The sequence below is a fragment of the Chiloscyllium plagiosum genome, chromosome 41 (assembly GCF_004010195.1).
Source record: "Chiloscyllium plagiosum isolate BGI_BamShark_2017 chromosome 41, ASM401019v2, whole genome shotgun sequence".
Classification (NCBI taxonomy): domain Eukaryota; kingdom Metazoa; phylum Chordata; class Chondrichthyes; order Orectolobiformes; family Hemiscylliidae; genus Chiloscyllium; species Chiloscyllium plagiosum.
The window spans coordinates 18,180,753-18,199,461 of NC_057750.1; the positions used below are offsets into that span (position 1 = coordinate 18,180,753).

Below are 18,709 nucleotides of genomic sequence, written 5' to 3' on the forward strand. Positions count from 1 at the left end.
AGAGACACACATGAGAATTCCTAGAAGCATGACATTCCAACTGGAACTCTATCAACAAACACATAGACTTGGATCCCATTTACCACCCTCTGAGCAAAAGAACAGGAAATGACATCAACACAGGAAATGACACCACCAACCCAAGGATACCCAAACACAAACAGAAAGCAGGTCACTAACACCTGTGCTTCACTGGAGGCTCACTGATGTTACCTAGTATGGTGGCGATAGGTCTGAAAATTAACCTTCCAACTCAGCGAGCAAACTTAATCCAGAACCTCAACTTGAGCTACAAGTCTTCTCAAAACTCGTTATTTAATTTTGCTTTGCTAAGTTACTATACTGTTCAAGCTTGGTTTTTCAAAAAACTTGGTTATGAACTGCTGAGGTCAATTTTAAAGGGTCTTTGAAGATTTTAATCTTACTGTGTTGCTAATGCTGAGGTAGGAAGGTGGATTTGATTTGGCTGTCTGTCTTCATCTCATAACAATAGTCAATAGTGCTCACTTCTCAATACCATACCTGGAATTGGTGACTGGGGAATGTTCAGCTGTTGCACTGGTGTTTGTTCTGGAGTCTTTGTGTAAACTAGCTGGAATATTTTCCCACTGGAGTGTCTGTACAATTGTCGGCCATCAGCAGCCTTGATAGGCTGAAGCATCAGATTGTCTCCTGGCTGTAGTTTCAGTGTGTTTGGGACAGCAATGCATTGCCGGCGGCCATCTTGATCCAGAGAGGCAGGTGAACCTGACAAAAAGACAGGCCATTTAAAACGCTGCATGACAAATTGATGAATCATACCAATCTGCATAGTTTGTTGGTTTCAAGGCACAGATTTTTCCACTGATTGTATCTACCTCTGACATACAAGCCAACTTATTAAGGCATTGATAGCAACAATGCATTCACTCAATGTATTTTAATTCAGAACTCAAAAAAATCAATAAAAATTTTGGTCTGACGACAGACAAAATAAACAAGCAGGGGAGTAGACCATTTGCCTCTTGATCCTCCTCTGCCATTTAATAGGGTCATGCAGATCTACAGCACAGAAAGAGACCAGTTGATCCATCAAACCTGCACCAGTCGAAAACCACCAAACTATTCTTAGCCCATTTTCCAGCACTATGTCCATAAACTTCTATGTTTTGGTATGGCGAACATATCTCTGAATTCTTCTTAAACGTTACGAGGGTTTCTGACCAAGTTTCCGATTCTCACCATGCTCTGGATGGAAGAAATGTCTTCATATCCCCTCTAAACCTCCTGCCCTCATCTAAAATCAATGCCTCTTGATCATTACGTCTCTGTAATTGCTATGATATCCCAGTCCCACATTCCTAACCATGCCCTGAGTTCATCTGCCTTTCCTGTTGGGCCTCTTGCACTGAAATAAATGCAAGTTAATTTATCAGTCCTACCTGGTTCTCTGCTTTGTTCTTGCCTGTCCTGACTGTTTGACTCATTCTCTTTCCCAGTCTCAGACTGATCTCTTTCCTCACTATTTCCCTGGGTTCCAGCCCCCCCACCACCACCAACCCCCACCCCCCCAAACTTACTAGTTAAAATCCTCCCCAGCAGCCCTAGCAAGTCTCCTTAGTAAGTATATTAGTCCCGTTCCAATTCAGGTGCAATCTGTCCTTCTTGTAAGGTCATTTTTACCCCAGAAGAGATTCCAATGATCCAAAAACATGAACTCTTCTTCCATGCACCAGCTCCTCAGCCACGCGTTCACCTGTTTTCTATCCTCCTGTTCCTACCCTCACTAGCTCGTAGCACCAGAAATAATTCGGATATTACTACTCTCGGGGACCTCCTTTTTAAATTCCTGCCTAACTTTCCATATTCTCCCTTCAGAATCTCATCCTTTTCCCTTGCTATGCCGTTAGTTCCAATGTGTTTGCTAATCTCCTGCTGGTCCCTCTCCTCTTTGAGGACATTCTGCACCCTCTCTAAGATAACCTTGATCTTGGCATCAGGGAGGCAACACACCATTCTGATTTTTCGCTGCCGGCTGCAGAAACGTCTTTTTGTACCTCTGACTAGAGAATCCCGTATCACAATTGATTACTTGGAACCTGAAATGCCCTTCATTACATTAGAGCTATTCTTAGTACCAGAAACTTGGCTAGTGATGCTACATTCCCCTGAAAGTCCATCACACCCTACATTTTCCAATACAACATACTTGTTTGAGATGGGAGTAGTACCAAAGACTTCTGCACTACCTGCCTACCCCACCTACCTGACTGTATCTGCGGCTTTTCTCCCTTCCTATAACTGCCATCCATCACACCCCCTAGCTCCTATAAATTCTTCACTGCCTCTAACTGCCACTCCAACCAATTCATGGGATCTGAAAAGATTCTCAATCAAACACACTTCTTGTAGACGTAATCATTAGTAACTTCCTGACTCCTACATCAGGCAAGGAGAGCACATCACTCTATTAAAGGCCTTCTTTTCTCCTCCATAATCTACAGACCCAGAAAATAGTCCAGTTTTGCAGCTGTAAAAACACTGCTCCAGGCTAACTTAGTACTTAAAATTTAATTAAGATACAGATCTCAATAAAACACAATCAAGAAAGAACCCACTGTACTCACTATTATAGATTTATGGCAAGGTTATACTTAAAACTATGCACTTATCTACACCTGTGGTATGAGCTCTCCCATACAGGTTCCTCCAAGGTCAGCTCTGAATTTCACTGTTTGTTAACTTTTCCTAGATGCACTTTGAAGTCCAAAGACACTTGAACTCACACAGCAAAGGCAGTAACTGTGCAGATTCACTGCTGTGTCAGGCAGCAGCGTATGTTTCTTTCGCTGACCATGTGGTCGCTGCCTTTGTCCATCTTCCTCCTCTTTAAAGTGCCGTTTTGATCTTCTTCCCCACCACCCCCAAAGTTCTAAAACAATGCAACAGCGTATAATCTGGAATTCGAGGAAATCATCTCCAACACCTCAATTACCTCAAAAAAGGAGAAGCTCTTACGGCCATAATTTCTTTCCCCGTCCTTCTTCTTGGATAACCCAGAATCCTTTTCTTTAATCAACTTTCCTAGCCTACCCTAAACAATCTTTCATACCCTTGCTTAGCAAGAATCTATGAACATTAAGGCAGAAGTGGAAAGACTCTGCTTCCACCACCACTTTGAGGAAGAGAGGTCCAAAGATTCATGATCCTCCAAGAGAGAAATATGGAGCCCTGATTTTAAACAGAGACTATTCGTTCTAGATTCTCTGACAAGAGGAAATATCCTTTCCACATCTACCTTGTCAATACCAGACAGGACCATATGCTTCAATCAAGTCACCTCTTACTCTTCTAAACTCCAGTGAGTACAAACTTGTCCAAACTTTTCTCATAAGACAGGTGTTACTTTGGTTCGCCTTCTTTGAACTGCTTACAGTGCATTTACATCTTTCACTGATGAAGGTGGCCAATATTATACTGGCGTATTCAATTCTATTCACAATAAATTTTAACATTCTATTGGCTTTCCTGATTATTTACCTATTGTACCTGAATACTAACATTTTGCACTTGGACAACCAGATCTCTCCACATCTCACAGATCTATAACCTTTCATTATTCAGAATGCACGCTTTTTGGAAAAAAAAAATCTTCCTGCCAACATGGGCAGCTTCACATATTCTTACATTACACTCCATCTGCCAGATGTTTGCCCATTCTTTATTTTTTTTTAAATCACTCATGGGACCTGGGTGATGATCGCTGGCCCAGCATTTATTACCCATGCCCTTGAGAAAGTGGTGGTGAGCTGCCTTCTTAAATTGCTGCAGTCTATGCGCTGTAGCTAGTTCCCCAGTGCCATTATGGACGGAATTCCAGGATTTTGACACAGCAATAGTTAAGTGACGCAATATATTTCTAGGTCAGAATGGGCATTCCCATACAGCTGCTTCTCATTGGTTGAGGTGCAGTGGCTGTGCGTTTGGAAGGTGCTGTCTCAGGATCTTTGATTTTTTTTCTGCAGTGCATCTTGTACATATGCAAAGTGACTAATGTGCATCAGCGGTGGAGGTGGTGAATGCTTGTGGATGTGTTTTGGATGTTATTAAGCTAACATTTTGTTGAATCTGTCCTAATCCTGGGTTGAAAAGTGTGATGCTCGAAAAGCACAGCAGGTAGGGCAGCAACCGAGGATCAGAGGAATCGACGTTTTGGGCATAAGCCTTTCATCAGGAATGTGGGGGGTGGGTGGGGCTAGGAAGGCAATAGGTAAATGCAGGTAGGAGGATGATGGTGATCTTCCTCATCTCCACTGTCCCCATCTCATCCCAGATCCAACGCTTCAAGTTGGCACGTCCCTCTTGAACTGTCCTACTTGTCCCTCTTTCTTTTCACCTATCCACTCCACTCTCCCCTCCAACCTATCACCATCACACCCCAGCAGCATCTACCTATCGCCTTCCCAACTAACTTCCTCCACGCCTACCCTCTCATTTATCGCTCCACCTGCACATTCCTGATGAAGTGCTTATCCCCAAAAGGTCAACTGTGTTTTTCCAGCATCACACCTTTTGACTCTGCTCTCCAGCACCTGCAGTCCTCACTTTCTCCTGGTCTCTGTACTTGTCCAGGAAAATGGGGAATAGTCCATCATGTCCCTAACTTGCGCCTTGTAGATGGTTTTGGGAGTCAGGAGATGAGTTACTCACTGTAGTGCTCCTAGCTTCTGACATGATTTTGTAGCTACCTTGTTTATTTGGCAAGTCATGTTGATAGTGGGGGATTTCTTTAAAGAAAAACATCAAGGTGGGGTGTATTAGATTGACTCTTACCGGAGATGGTCATTAGTTAGCAATTCTGAAGCACAAATTTTACTTGTCAGTTCAATCCTGGACATTTGTCTTCTTGCAATTGAGCATTTGGCCTGCTTCAGTATGTGAGCAGTCGTGAATGGTTCTGAACATTGTGTAGTCATCTGTGAACATCCCCAATTCTGACCTTATGATATAGGGAAGGTCACTGATGAAGCAGCTGAAGGTGGTTGGGCCTAGGACACTACCCTAAGGAATTCCTGTAGGGAGCTGAGATTACTGATTTCCAACAACCACAGCTATCTTCTTATTCGCCAGGTATGACTCCAACCAGTGCAGAGTGTCTCCCTGATTCCCACTGGTCCCATATTCAAACAAATGCAGCCTTGACGTTAAGGGCTGTCACTCTCACCTCACCTCTAGAAATTAGCACTTTTGTCCATTTTGAATCAAGGCTGTAATGAGGTCAGGAGCAGAGTGGCCCTGGCAGAATTCAACCTGGACATCATTCGGTAGGCTGTTGCTAAGCCGGTGTTGTTCAATAGCACTGTTGACAATACTTGCCATCATTTTACTGATAATCATGTTCAGACTGATGGGAGCAGTAATTGGCCAGGATGGATTTGTCCTTTTTATGTGCAGCACACACCTGGGTAAATAGCAACAGCTTGGCTAGGGGTGTAGCAAGTTCCAGACCACAAGTTCGACTGCCAAATGTTATGAGGGCCCACAGTCTTTGCAGTATCCAGTGCCTCCAAATATTTCTTGATATTGCATGGAGTGAATCGAATTGGCTGAAGACTGGCATGTAATCCTGCTGACCAACAGAAGAGGCCAAGTGGATCATCCACTTAGCACTTCTGGTTGCAGATTGTCACAAATATTTTGGCCTTATCTTTTGGATGGGCTCTTCCGTTTTTGAGGATGGGGACACTTGTGGAACTTCCTCCTTCAGTGAGATGTTTAACTGGCCACACCCATTCATGACTGGATGTAGCAGGACTACTGAACTTAAATCTGATCTGCTGGTTGTGGGATTGCTTAGCTCTGTCTATCACTTGCTGCTTATGCTGATTGGTGTGCAAGTAGTGCTTCTTTGTACCTTCACCAGGTAGACACCTCATTTTCAGGTATGCCTGGTGCTGTTCCTGGCATGCCCTCCTACACTCTCCATTCAATCTGGGTGATCCCCTGGCTCGATGGTAATGGTAGAGCGGAGTATTTGATGAGTCAGGAGGTTTCAGATTGTATTGGAGTGCAATTCTGCTGCCGTTGATGGCCTACAACATCTCATCGATGCTCAGTCTTGAGTTGTTAGGTCTGGTCTGTTCTGTTTGAAATCCATTTAGCAAGGCAATCGTGCAGCACAATGTGATGTAAGGTATTATCAATGTGAGGGTGGACTTCATATTCACAAAGTCTGTGCAATGGTCACTCTTACTAATACTGTCATGGACAGATACATCTGTAGGAGGCAGATTGATGAAGATGAGATTCAGTATATTTTTCCTTTATTGGTTCCGTCATCACCCATCACAGAGCCAGTTTATAAGCTATATTCTTTAAGACCTGACCAGGTTGATTAGTAGTGCTGCTGCCACTGTCTTGGTGGTAGACATTGAAATCCCCACCCAGAGTACATTCTGAACCCCTCCCATCCTCAGTGCCTCCTCCAAGTATTGCTCAACATGGAAGAGTAACAAGTCATTAGCTGAGAGAGGATAGTATATAGCACATGGCCTTAGCCATGTTTGACCTAAGTCCATGAAATTTCATGGAGTCCAGAGTCAATGTTGAGAACCTCCAGGGAAACTCCCTCCTGACTGTATTACACTGTGCCATGACCTCTGCTGTATCTGTCCTGCTAGTGGGACAGGCCACTTTCAACAGTGATGGTGATTCTCTGGAACACTGTCTGTCTTAATCTATTTTTTTTTGCAGCCTTATGCTGTCTACATGACTTATTTATGGACACATTACATGAGTGGCCAAAAACTTAGTAAATGGAATATATGTGGGAAAAGGTGAGACTATGCATTTTAACAGGAAGAATAAAGAATTGAACATTATTTATGTGGAGAAAGATTGCAGAAAATTGCGGCACAGAAAGATTTGGGAGCACTCATGCATAAATCATAAAATGCTTGCATCCAAAGTCAACAGGTAACAGGAAGTCATAGAGTCATAGAGATGTACAGCATGGAAACAGACCCTTCGGTCCAACCCATCCATGCAGACCAGATATCCCAACCCAATCTACTACCACCTGCCAGCACCCAGCCCTTATCCCTTCAAACCCTTCCTGTTCATATACCCATCCAAATGCCTCTTAAATGTTGCAATTGTACCAGCCTCCACCACATCCTGTGGCAGCTCATACCATACACGTACCACCCTCTGCGTGAAAAAGTTGCCCCTTAGGTCTCTTTTATATCTTTCCCCTCTCACCCTAAACCTATGCCCTCTAGACTCCCCGACCCCAGAGAAAAGATTTAGTCTCTTTATCCTATCCATGCTCAATTTTATAAACCTCTATAAGGTCACCCCTCAGCCTCCGACGCTCCAGGGAAAACAGCCCCAGCCTGTTCAGCCGCTCCCTGTAGCTCAGATCCTCCAACCCTGGCAAACATCCTTGTAAATCTTTTTTGAACCCTTTCAAGTTTCCCAACAACTTTCCGATAGGAAAGAGACCAGAACTGCGCACAATATTCCAACAATGGCCTAACCAATGTCCTGTACAGCCGCAACATGACCTCCCAACTCCTGTACTCAATACTCTGACCAATAAAGTCAAATAGATTGTTGACCTTTATTTCAAAGAGAATGGAATACAAAAATGGGAGATATTGCTAAACAAGTAAGGCACTAGTCAGACCATAGCTGGAATACTGTGAAGTGTTTCGGTCCCCGTATCAAAAGATCATAAGGCTATCAGGCATAAGACTAGAATTAGTCCATTCAGCTCAACAACCTCTCTGAATCTACACTATCAAGTCCCCTAAGAATCTTGAAAGTTTCAATATGCTTTCCTCTCATTCTTCTAAATTCTAATGAGTACAAGCCCAACTTACTCAACTGCTCATTAGAAAATCCCTCCATAACTGGAATCAACTTACTGAATCCTCTCTGACTGCCTCCAATGTCAGTATCTTATGATGGAGAAGTTGTTTCCCTGTGTGGGAGAGTCTAGTACCAGAGGGAGTAATCTCAGAATAATGACTCACACATTAAAGACATTGACGAAGAGTAATTCTTCTGATGGCAGTGAATCTATGGAACTTTTTACTGCAGAGGGCTGTTGAGGCTGGGTCATTAAGTACATTCAAGGCTGAGACAGACACATTTCTAATCAGTAAAAGAATTAGGATTATAGGGAAAAGGCAGGAAAAGTGACTGAAGATTATCAAATCAGCCATAGTCCCACCGAATGGCAAAGCAAAGCTAATGGACTGCATGGCCTACTTCTGAACATTCAGCTTATGGTTTTACTTTCTTAGTTATCTTTGCATCTTTAGCAAATTTGGCAACCAACACAGCACCAAGAAAACATTTGCAACTGCAGCACCACAGACCTGAAACATTAAGTCGTTCTCTCTCCAGTGATGGTACCTTACCAGCTGATAACTTCCAACATGGTTTTATATATTTTACACCATACTTTACATACAACTTGTTGCTAATCAAAACAGCAATCACAATGAAATGAGTACACTGTTTTCTGGCTATCATTTCCTCCATCTGAAAACATTGATTTTAATTTAGATATATTTTGACTGAATTTAGTGTGGCTATTTAAATATGTAATTTACCAGATAGGTCCTGAACTGCTGACTCACGACATGAAACAATGAAGTTCTTTCTTCCTCACACGATATACATCATCTTTTCAAATACTCCACCATTTGTTAAATAACAAATGGCAAAGCATGTGCACACCTCATCACCCCGCAAGAGAAAGAGAGCACTTGCTCAGGAGGGCACGTGCATGCCATAGGAGGGTTGCAGACACCTTTGTTGGCACTTCTGCTATTCAAGAGGCTTACCGTTGAATAATTAATAAGGTGCTGTAAATGATGTGGGGTACACATAGACATGTGTGCAATGCACTCACACATACACCAGTTGGCTTGGACAAATCGTCTTGAATCTTAAACCTACCTGAAGACAATCCAGAAGAATTAGTCTTACACAATAGGTAACGGGTTGTAGGAGCAGCTGATGTCTCAGGTTTATTTCCAGATGCAACAGAATTCATAAAGCAGTTTGGAGTTGGTGTTGCAGTAGTATTGGTCAGGATTGTACTCAAAGCCCCAATTCTCTGGAATGTAGTGACTGCAGATCTAATAGGAGAGGGGGCTTTGGACACATTTTTCACAGTAGTGTCAGTAGCTGCAATGGAAACTCCTTGTTCCCTTTTCTGTGCTGTAATCACTGGAAATGACTGAGCTTTACCTTCTGCTGCAGAAAAAAAATTGGAATTTGAAGGTAAAGACAAAATACTGTAGTATCAATATTGTAATTTCTTGCTGTAATTAACTTAATTACATATACACAACTTTTTAAAATTAATTCATAGAATGTATGTGTTGCTGAGAAGGATGTATTTGAGAAATTGGTGGCAAGGCTCCTTCCCTCAAACATACAGCTGTTCAGAATGCATGTACCAGAATTTCAACTCAGCAACAGTAAAGAAACAGCAATATATTTGCAAGTCAAGATGGAACATGATATGTAGGTTGTGCAATTTCACTTACTATGCTGCCCCGGTTTTTTTTAATAGAAGAAGTTACAAGTGTGGAAGGTGCTGTTGAAGGAACTTAGTAATTTATTGCTGGAGTTTTGTTAATGGTATGTTCTGCTATCATAACGTTCTGGTGATGGAGGGACTGAATGGTAAAGGGTGGATGAGGTGTTATCGAGCAGGCTTTTCTTTTCCAGATGATATCAAGCTTCAAACGGGTTAGGACTGCACTCATTTACACAACAGGACAGCATTCAATCACACTCTGGACTTACTGATTTATATATGTTGCACAACTGATGTATAAACATTAGCAGCAATGGCACTGGTGACGATGATGTGTTACTTGACACTGCGTAGGCCATGAGAACACTGAAACAGGAGGTGATCATTTAGACTGTGAAACCCGTTGACTATTCAATGAGATCACACCTGATGTGCAACTTAACTCCACACACTTGCCTCTGTCGCACATCATGATCAACAAATAATTAACTGAGCATTTATATGAGTGTTCAACATTTCTGCCAACCTTTGTGTGTTTAAGTGTTTCCTAATTTCACCACCAGAGTCTTTTTCTCAGGCACTGCTAGAGTGTCCCAACTAGTGGAAATAGTTTCACTCCAACGACTTATTGTGAAAACATTAACAAATCATTTTTTAATTTTCTAAATTCCAGGCAATACAATCCTTGCTTACGTAACCTTGTTCATACGTAACCATTAGAATCCAGTCTGGTAAATCCATGCTGCCCTCCCTCCAAAGGTAACTACATCCTTCCTCAGGTATGCTACTTCAATTTGCAGCCTGGTCTAATTAGGGCTTCCTGTCGCAGAAGCAGGATTTCCATCCCTTGATATTTTAGTCCACTAAATAACTAGAAAATTGAAAGTATTAAGGTACAAAACCCAAAGAAACATGGCCTTACACAGGACAAGAAAGAAACAACCACCTCCAATCCCAACCACATACTAATCCCAAAGTTAGAAAACATTTTGCAACATCTTATAATCTCTCTTGACCATAAGCCCGGTCTCGAATTTGTCAACATAATTTGTTTTTATAAAACAGTCCCCTGTGAAATGACAAACAAGTAGACCATTAAAATGAAAAGCATTTTTAATACAAAGTAGCATACAAGGAGAGCTTAGTCATCAGATTTTGTACACTAGCTAAAAATGAATGGGTACAGTAGTAGTTTGAAAGCTTAAATATTTGCAGTAATTCAGAGTCTCAGATTTTCACTTCATAACAAATAGTACGCTGTTTAATCCCAAGAGCCTGCTTCACCAATATATTAGACCATGACTGCAATTTTGAATTAAAGTCCAACCTCGACAGCTTTTTATTCAATCCAGCATCATTCTGACGAATCTACACTGCATCAACTCAAAGACCAATATAATCGTCCTGAGGTGCACTGCCAAAATTGAATGCAATTATGCCAGGTGATGTCTGATAGTTACACTATAAATTCCACTTTTTTACATTCCAGCATCCTCGAGTAAAAGGCGATTGTTTCATCTGCTTTGTTAATTTTTTCTGTACTTATCCAATTAATCATTTCTGTACTTCAAGTTATTCTTCTCATTCATGGATCCTAGCAGGTCACCATTTAAGAAACTTATATTCTTAGATCCAAGATGGATGACCTCAATTTCTCATATTGAACTTCATTTGCTCACTGATTTATTCAGAGTTGTCCCCTCTCATTCTTCTGCTCTCACCTGCACTATTCATTTTGCTACCTAAAACATCAGTGCCTTTTATTTTTACCTTAAAAGGCTCACTTTGCAAATTTCTCAGTTTTTAAAGAAAGGTTTATTGCCAATGAATATAGTTATTCAAACTTGTTTGTTTGGTAAATACAATGGATAAACTAACAATGCTGTCAATGTAAATTAGGGGTGGGCAGTAAGTATCGGCTTTTTAAAAAAAAACGTCCTCAGCTTGTCAGGTTCAAGGCATTTCAAGGTTCTTTAAAACTAATGAATTTTCTCTCGACTGCCTACTGGCATCTTTTGGGCAAATATTTACAGCTGGCATGTTGTATAGTAAACAAAATGACAAATCAAAAAAAATCCTGTTGCGTTTATTTGAGGGAATATCGACTGAGCAGAACTCCCATCTGCCCTTCTAACAGTACCAGAGTTACAGTTACAGTTACAATGAACTATCCTTTCTATAGCAGGGTAACCAGAACTGTACATAGTACTCCAAAAGTGGCCTCGCTAATGTCCTGTACAATCTCAACTCCCACATTGTGGTCTGAGCAATGAAGGCAAACATGCTAAATACTTTCTTAACCAACCTGGCTACCTGTGATGCAACTTTCAAAGAATAATGTTCCTGAACCCCTATGTCTCTGTTCTATAACACTACTCAGGGGACCCTTCCATTAACTGTGTAAGCCCTGCTCTTATTTGTTTTATGAAATTGCAGCACCTCGCATTTATCTAAATTAACTTGCATCTGTCCCCCGTCAGTCCACTGCCCCAATTGATCACGATCCTTTTGTAATGTTAATGGAAGGGTCTCCTGAGTAGTGTTATAGAACAGAGACATAGGGATTCAGGAACATTATTCTTTGAAAGTTGCATCACAGGTAGCCAGGTTGGTTAAGAAAATATTTAGCATGTTTGCCTTCATTGCTCAGACCACAATGTGGGAGTTGAGATTGTACAGGACATTGGCGAGGCCACTTTTGGAGTACTATGTACAGTTCTGGTTACCCTGCTATAGAAAGGATAGTATGAAATTGGAAAAACTGGGTTAAAGATTTCTAAGGATGTTGCCAGGACTGGAGGATTTGAGTTATGAGGAGAGGCTGAATAGCCTGTGACTTTTCTCACTAGAACGGAGGTTGAGAAGTAACCTACAGAATCATGAGGGACATAGTTAAGGTGAAGAGCAAAGGTTCTTTCTCTGAGGTGGGGGATTTCAAAACTAGACAGCATATTTTTAAGAAGAGAGGAGAAAGATTTAAAAAGGGACCTGAGGAGCAACCTTTTCACATTCAGGATAATTTGTATGCAAAATGAATTGTCAGAGGAAGTATTAGATGCAGGTACAGACTCACTATTTAAAAGACATTTGGAAAGGTAACATGATTAGCAAAGGTTTAGAGGGATATGGGCTAAACAGAGGCAAGTGGGACGAGTTTAGTTTGGCAAACTTGGCCGACATTGACAAGTTGCACCAAAGGGTCTGCTTCCATGCTGTATATGACCCGATTACTCTAAGTATCAAAACTAAAGTACATTTACTCACCAGTAAGTCTGTTGGATGGGTTGGTTGTGCAACTGGTTTCACTTGGGCTCTTTTCTGGTGAGGAGACACTTTTCTCTAAATCCATTACAACATGAACTGAAGAATCAAGCTGTTCGACTTTTGTTTGCTTAGAACTGTCTTTAGAGACCTAAAGCAGGAGAGACAAACACAAAAAATAGGAAATCAGAAAACAGGTAAATGAGAAATTATTTAAAAAAATGTCTGCAAGCACTCTACCAAGTTTACTTCATCCCATATGTCGGGCAAACAAAGGAACAAAGCATTCTCCTTGGTAGAATAAAGCTGAGACAAGGGACAGATTAACATTTTCAACAGAAAATGCATAACAAACTTTTCAAAGTTTGATGATCCAACTTTCTAATGCTGTGCAACCATCTGAATTATGCCACCAGTAAAGAAAGACCATGTAATTTTGAACAGTTTTCTCTGTCAGTGCACACGCTATGCTCCTGGGTCTTGGTTATCACAATTCTATAACCAGCTGCTACCATGTTTCCTCACTTTGGAGATGCCAAAGAAAAATACTAAGGTTGCTCAATTTCCAATTGCAATAAACAAACTAAGCTGCTGGAAATCACTTCAGCTGATGAAATTAATTTTATTAAATACACAAAGATTCACAATCAGTCAACTCGAGGCTCAGGAATTCTAACCTGGATAATAAAAATGCAACATACTCCACACATCATTAAATTACCAACCAGCTTTGCATACTGGAAAGAGAATCTTTGAACAGATCACGTTAAGTTTTACCAATATTTGATGAAGATACTGAACATGTTTAGGTAGGACAACGCAGTGTATAGTTTTTAAGAGAACAGGAGGAGGAAACCTACCAGAACAAATTGTTGGCACAGCATTTCCCCCCCCAATCCCACCCCTTGCACAAACCGTAGCAGGGAGGACAAGTAAAAATTAAGCTCTCACCTTGGATATTAAATTATTCAGCTTTGTTTTGAAGGCAGAATTGCCAACCACAGCTTCAATCACCATATTCTGCACCAGGGGCCTAATACATCCATGTTCAGAATCTGAGACATTTTGGATCGTTGCTCTCACATCAATCCTCTTCTTCGGTGGAAATAAAGTTCCATCACTTTTTTCCAAATTAATCTCGTAATTGTCCAATCGCTGTATCAATGGAAGTTTATTGGCCATAGCACACTCAGCAATTAACTTAATAATCTTAACACGACTTTCATTCCAATTACAGTAGGAGATGACTTCAACAACCTTTGAAGCAGTCGATCGGTTTGTTGTTGTTGATGGATGCTCCATTACTGAAGATGGATCTATTGTGGTTTGGGAAGTAGACTCAATTCGGAGGTTTCTTGGTTCTGATTTCTCAGCATTCTTATCATCTAAGGAGGGGAAAAGCATACCAAAAATGAAAATATCAGGTAGAGGAAAAGGGAGAGCAGAATCTAGAACAAACAAAATGAAATCATAGAATCAGAGTACAAAAGAGGCCCTTCAGCTGTTGGGTCTTTACTGCCAAAAAATACACTGTTACCTACACTAGTGCCTACACTAAATGAATAAAAGTTCTGAAATCTTTGTCTGAACCTACATCTATTCCAAAATGTTTCTCATGATAAAGGAAAAAGAGAAATAATACAAACATGAAATGACTATTTAGGTGAGAGCTACTCTTCAACCAAGGATTAGAGTGTACACAAGGCAGCCTACAGTCTGGGAAAGTTGTTGGTTATAGAGAAATAGGTTTACTGTTATCAACTAAAATGGTTTGAAGGAATGACTGAGATCTCATGTAATGACGGAACAGATGATGGACATATTAATTAATATGGTTTGAAATGGTGTATAAACATGGGAAGCTAGTAATTAGTGGGGTGAGTGTCTGATGGAATGTGGCTAACTGACAAAGTTCTCAAAAGTGTGGATTTGAATTATGTCTGTTTAAATGGTTATCTACAGAGGCAAGAAAGGAAAAGTAGGTACAGTAATTAAAAATCATACAGACAAGACAGATTTCAGGAATGATGAGAATAGATGCAGGAGAGACCAGTCAGGAATTTGGTGGTTGGCAAACACTCCACTCCGGCACGTGGACCAAAATAAGTCCAAAATATAATGTTCGTCCTGTCAACATTACAAAGAAAACATTAATTTTCTCCCAGAGCAGCACTCCAGCTTTCTTCTATTAACGCAATGCGTGATGTGGGGTCAGGTTTAATTTGAAAACCACATACTCCCTTACATCGAAGCCAAAATATATTCACAGGTCTACTTCACAGAAGTATCTAAGATGTGCAATTTACGTCCATGAAGTATGTTAGTAACAGAACGTATGAATTAGAAGCAGGAGTAGCCCTCCTTATTGAATGTTCCACCATTCAATAAGAACAGTGATCGAGTGTGGCTTCAACTTCACTTTAGTGTTTGCTCTCCACAATCTGAAATTCGCTGGACAATCAAAAATCTAACTCTGTTTTTGAATAAATTTAATGATGCAGCCTTCACTGCTCCCACATTCTTGGCAGCAAAAAACATTGCTCATCTGTCTTAAAATAAGGCATCAGTGGTAGGCAAGGTGTTGGACAGAATACTTAGGGACAGCATCAATCAACAGTTGGACAGTCTAGGTGTGATTAGGGATAGTCAGCATGGATTTGGACGTAGGAAGTCACGTCTGATAAATCTTTTAGAGTTTTTCTAAGAGGTAACCAAGAGGATAGATGAGGTTAGGGCAGTAGATGTTGTCTACATGGGTAGCATGGGATCCAGGGAGAGCTAGCTAAGTGGATTCAACATTGGCTCAATGGCAGGAAGCAGAGGGTGATGGTTGAAGGTTGTTTCTTGGACTGAAGGCCTGTGACTAGTGAAGTGCCACGGGGTGGGTGCTGGGCCCTTTGATATTTGTTATTTACATAAATGATCTGGTTGTGAAATTTGAAAGGGTTCAGAAAAGATTTACAAGGATGCTGCCAGGGTTGGAGGATTTGAGCTATAGGGAGAGGTTGATCAGGCTGGAGCTGTTTTCCCTGGAGCGTCGCAGGCTGAAGGGTGACCTTATAGAGGTTTATAAAATCATGAGGGGCATGGTTAGGATAAATTGACAAAGTCTCTTCCCTCGGGTGAGGGAGTCCAGAACTAGAGGGCATAGGTTTAGGGTGAGAGGGGAAAGACATAAAAGAGATCTAAAGGGCAACTTTTTCACACAGAGGATGGTACGTGTATGGAATGAGCTGCTGAAGGAAGTGATGGAGGCTAGTACAATTGCAACATTTAAGAGGCATCTGGATGGGTATACGAACAGGAAGGGTTTGGATACATATGGACCAGGTGCTGGCAGGTGGGACTAGACTGGGTTGGGATATCTGGTCGGCATGGACGAGTTGGACCGAAGGGTCTGTTTCCATGCTGTACAGCTCTATGAGTCTATGTGAATGCACATGGCATGATTACGAAGTTTACAGATGATACAAAATTAGAAGGTATTATTGAGTGAGGAAGGTTTAAAAAATTACAGAGGGATCTTGATCAGATGGGGAAGTGGGCTGAGGATTGCCAAATGCAATTCAATACAGATAAGTGTGAGGTGTTGCACTTGGAAAAGTCAAACCAAAGTAGGACCTATGCAGTTAATGGTAAGGTCCTGAGGAGTGTTGTGGAACAGAGGGAGCTAGGAGTACAAAGTACATAGTTCTTTGAAAGTGGCGTCACAGGTAGACAGGTTGATGAAGGAGGCATTTAGCATACTGGCCTTCATTAATTGAGGCACTGAGTATAGGAGTTGAGACGTCATGTTACATTGTATAAGTCGTTAGTGAGACCACACGTTGAGTATTGCGTATAGTTTTGGTCACCCTGTTATAGGAAAGACATACTTAAACTAGAAAGAGTGCAAAGATGATTTATCAGGATGTTGCCAGGACTAGCAGGCCAGAGTTATAGGGAGAGATTGGCCAGAATAGAACTTTATTCTTTGGAATGTGGGAGAATGAGAGGTGACGTTATTGAGGCATATAAAATCATGAGGGGCATGGATAGGATGAATGCATATAGTTTTCAGCATCCCTGGGAAAAAGACTATCCTGTAAGTTCCAACCAGATTCCTACTCAAGCTTCTAAAGTCCACTGCGTACAGACTTAGTAATCCCAACTTATCATATGAAAGCCCTTCATCCCTGGAATCATTCCTGTAAACCTCCGTTGCACCACTTCCAACATAAGCATATCTTTCCTTTAGATACAGGGCGTAAAACAGCACTCAACATTCCAAATTTCATCTGATCAGAGCTTTATACACCCTCAGCAGTACATCTCTGTTCTTTAATTCTAGCCTTCTTGTAATTAAGGCAACATTGTGTTGTCTTCCTAACTACATCCCGGAATGGGATTGCAATTTTAAAACCTTGACATATGAACAATTCCTGTACTTTATACTGTCCTGCATTGTGTTCCAACTTGTATATAAATCAAATGGTGATTGACTCAAGAATGGAACATACTTGCAAAAAGGGACTGTGCCTATATTCCTTCTAATGCAATTACATCCTTTCCTGAATAAGGATTCTTTCCTAAACCAAAACAGAATTCAAAGGATGGTCTCACCAACCCTGAACAAATATAGCAAAACTTTGTTACTTTTATATTTTATTTCCCTTGCAATAAACAACATTCACTTTGCTTTCCTAATTGCTTGCTCTATCTGAAATCTAACACTGTGATCCATTTGTACAATCCGTCAATTTTCTTTTTATACTCAATCTGCCAAACTTAACCTGTCATATTCACTTGCAAAGTTCTTTCATAACTTACGAATTGACGTACCTTAGTCTATTCAGTAAATTTAGCAAACCATACATCGGTCCTTTCATCCAGTTCGTTGGTAAAGATTATAAATAGTTGAGCCCAGCACTGATCCCTATGGTACTTTTTACATCTTACCAACCTGAAAATAATGTATTTATCTAAATTCCCTGCTTCTGTTACATAATTAATGCTCTATCTATGCTAATGTACTGCACCTTGAGCTCTTATTTTGTGTAATAACCTTTAATGTGGCACCTTGTCAAATACATTATGCATATCCAAGTGCACCACATCAACAGGTTTCTCTTTTCCACTCTCCCTATAAGAAGTAATAAATCTTTTTCCTGTGTTTCCTTTTACTTGGAATGTATCTTTACTGAATATTTTGAAATCTCACTTGACCAAATTTCCAAATTAATCTTAGCCAGTTCTATTTCATATCCTTGTCCTTAAATTTAAAACACTTCTCAAACTTACTTCTAAACCTCAAATGGAAGTAGAGCCAAGAACAAGTTTGGGCACGTGACAAGTCAAGACACCTAACACTTGATGAGAAACAGATCTTTGTGTTCTTTACAAAGAAATAGCAATCAAAACCACGTATTGAGCTCACTAAATCAGCAGAACACAAGAATGTGGTGTGGATTTCTGAGAGTCCACAAGAGTCCTCCTGGTGGACTGCAAGTTAGTCCAAAGTACAACAGAGTCTGAGTATGCAAGACTTACTGGTGTAGCTCCAAAGCACCTGCTGCCATTACCAACAAATAACTGAGATCACATTTCAATACCACACAAGCTGGAAATAAAAGAGGACCCAGCTGAATTTTGAATTTGATAAAAGACTGAAGCCCTCTAGTTTACAATTTGTTATCAATTTAATGTTGAACATCAGCATGACTCTTCTGGGAGCAGAGGAGGACCAATTCCAATACCGAACAACCCAGATGGCCTCCTTCTTCAAAGACCGCAATTTCCCCTCAGACGTGGTTGACGATGCTCTCCACCGCATCTCCTCCACTTCCTGCTCCTCCGCCCAAGAACCCCGCCCCTCCAATCGCCACAGGAGAGAATCCCACTGGTCCTCACCTACCACCCCACCAACCTCCA

At 41.0% G+C, this 18,709-nt stretch overlaps 1 protein-coding gene across 1 annotated transcript in view; it reads right to left on the bottom strand.

Annotated features, from left to right (window-relative positions):
- Positions 1-18,709, bottom strand: part of LOC122542904 — a 139,661-nt gene that overhangs the window by 68,819 nt on the left and 52,133 nt on the right. Inside the window, exons 9-12 of the mRNA XM_043681045.1 lie at positions 13,751-14,184; positions 12,803-12,950; positions 8,950-9,249; positions 523-747 (exon numbers count right to left, since the gene is read on the bottom strand). Coding sequence (XP_043536980.1) covers positions 523-747; positions 8,950-9,249; positions 12,803-12,950; positions 13,751-14,184 — 1,107 coding nt within the window. The remainder of the gene's footprint in view (positions 1-522; positions 748-8,949; positions 9,250-12,802; positions 12,951-13,750; positions 14,185-18,709) is intronic.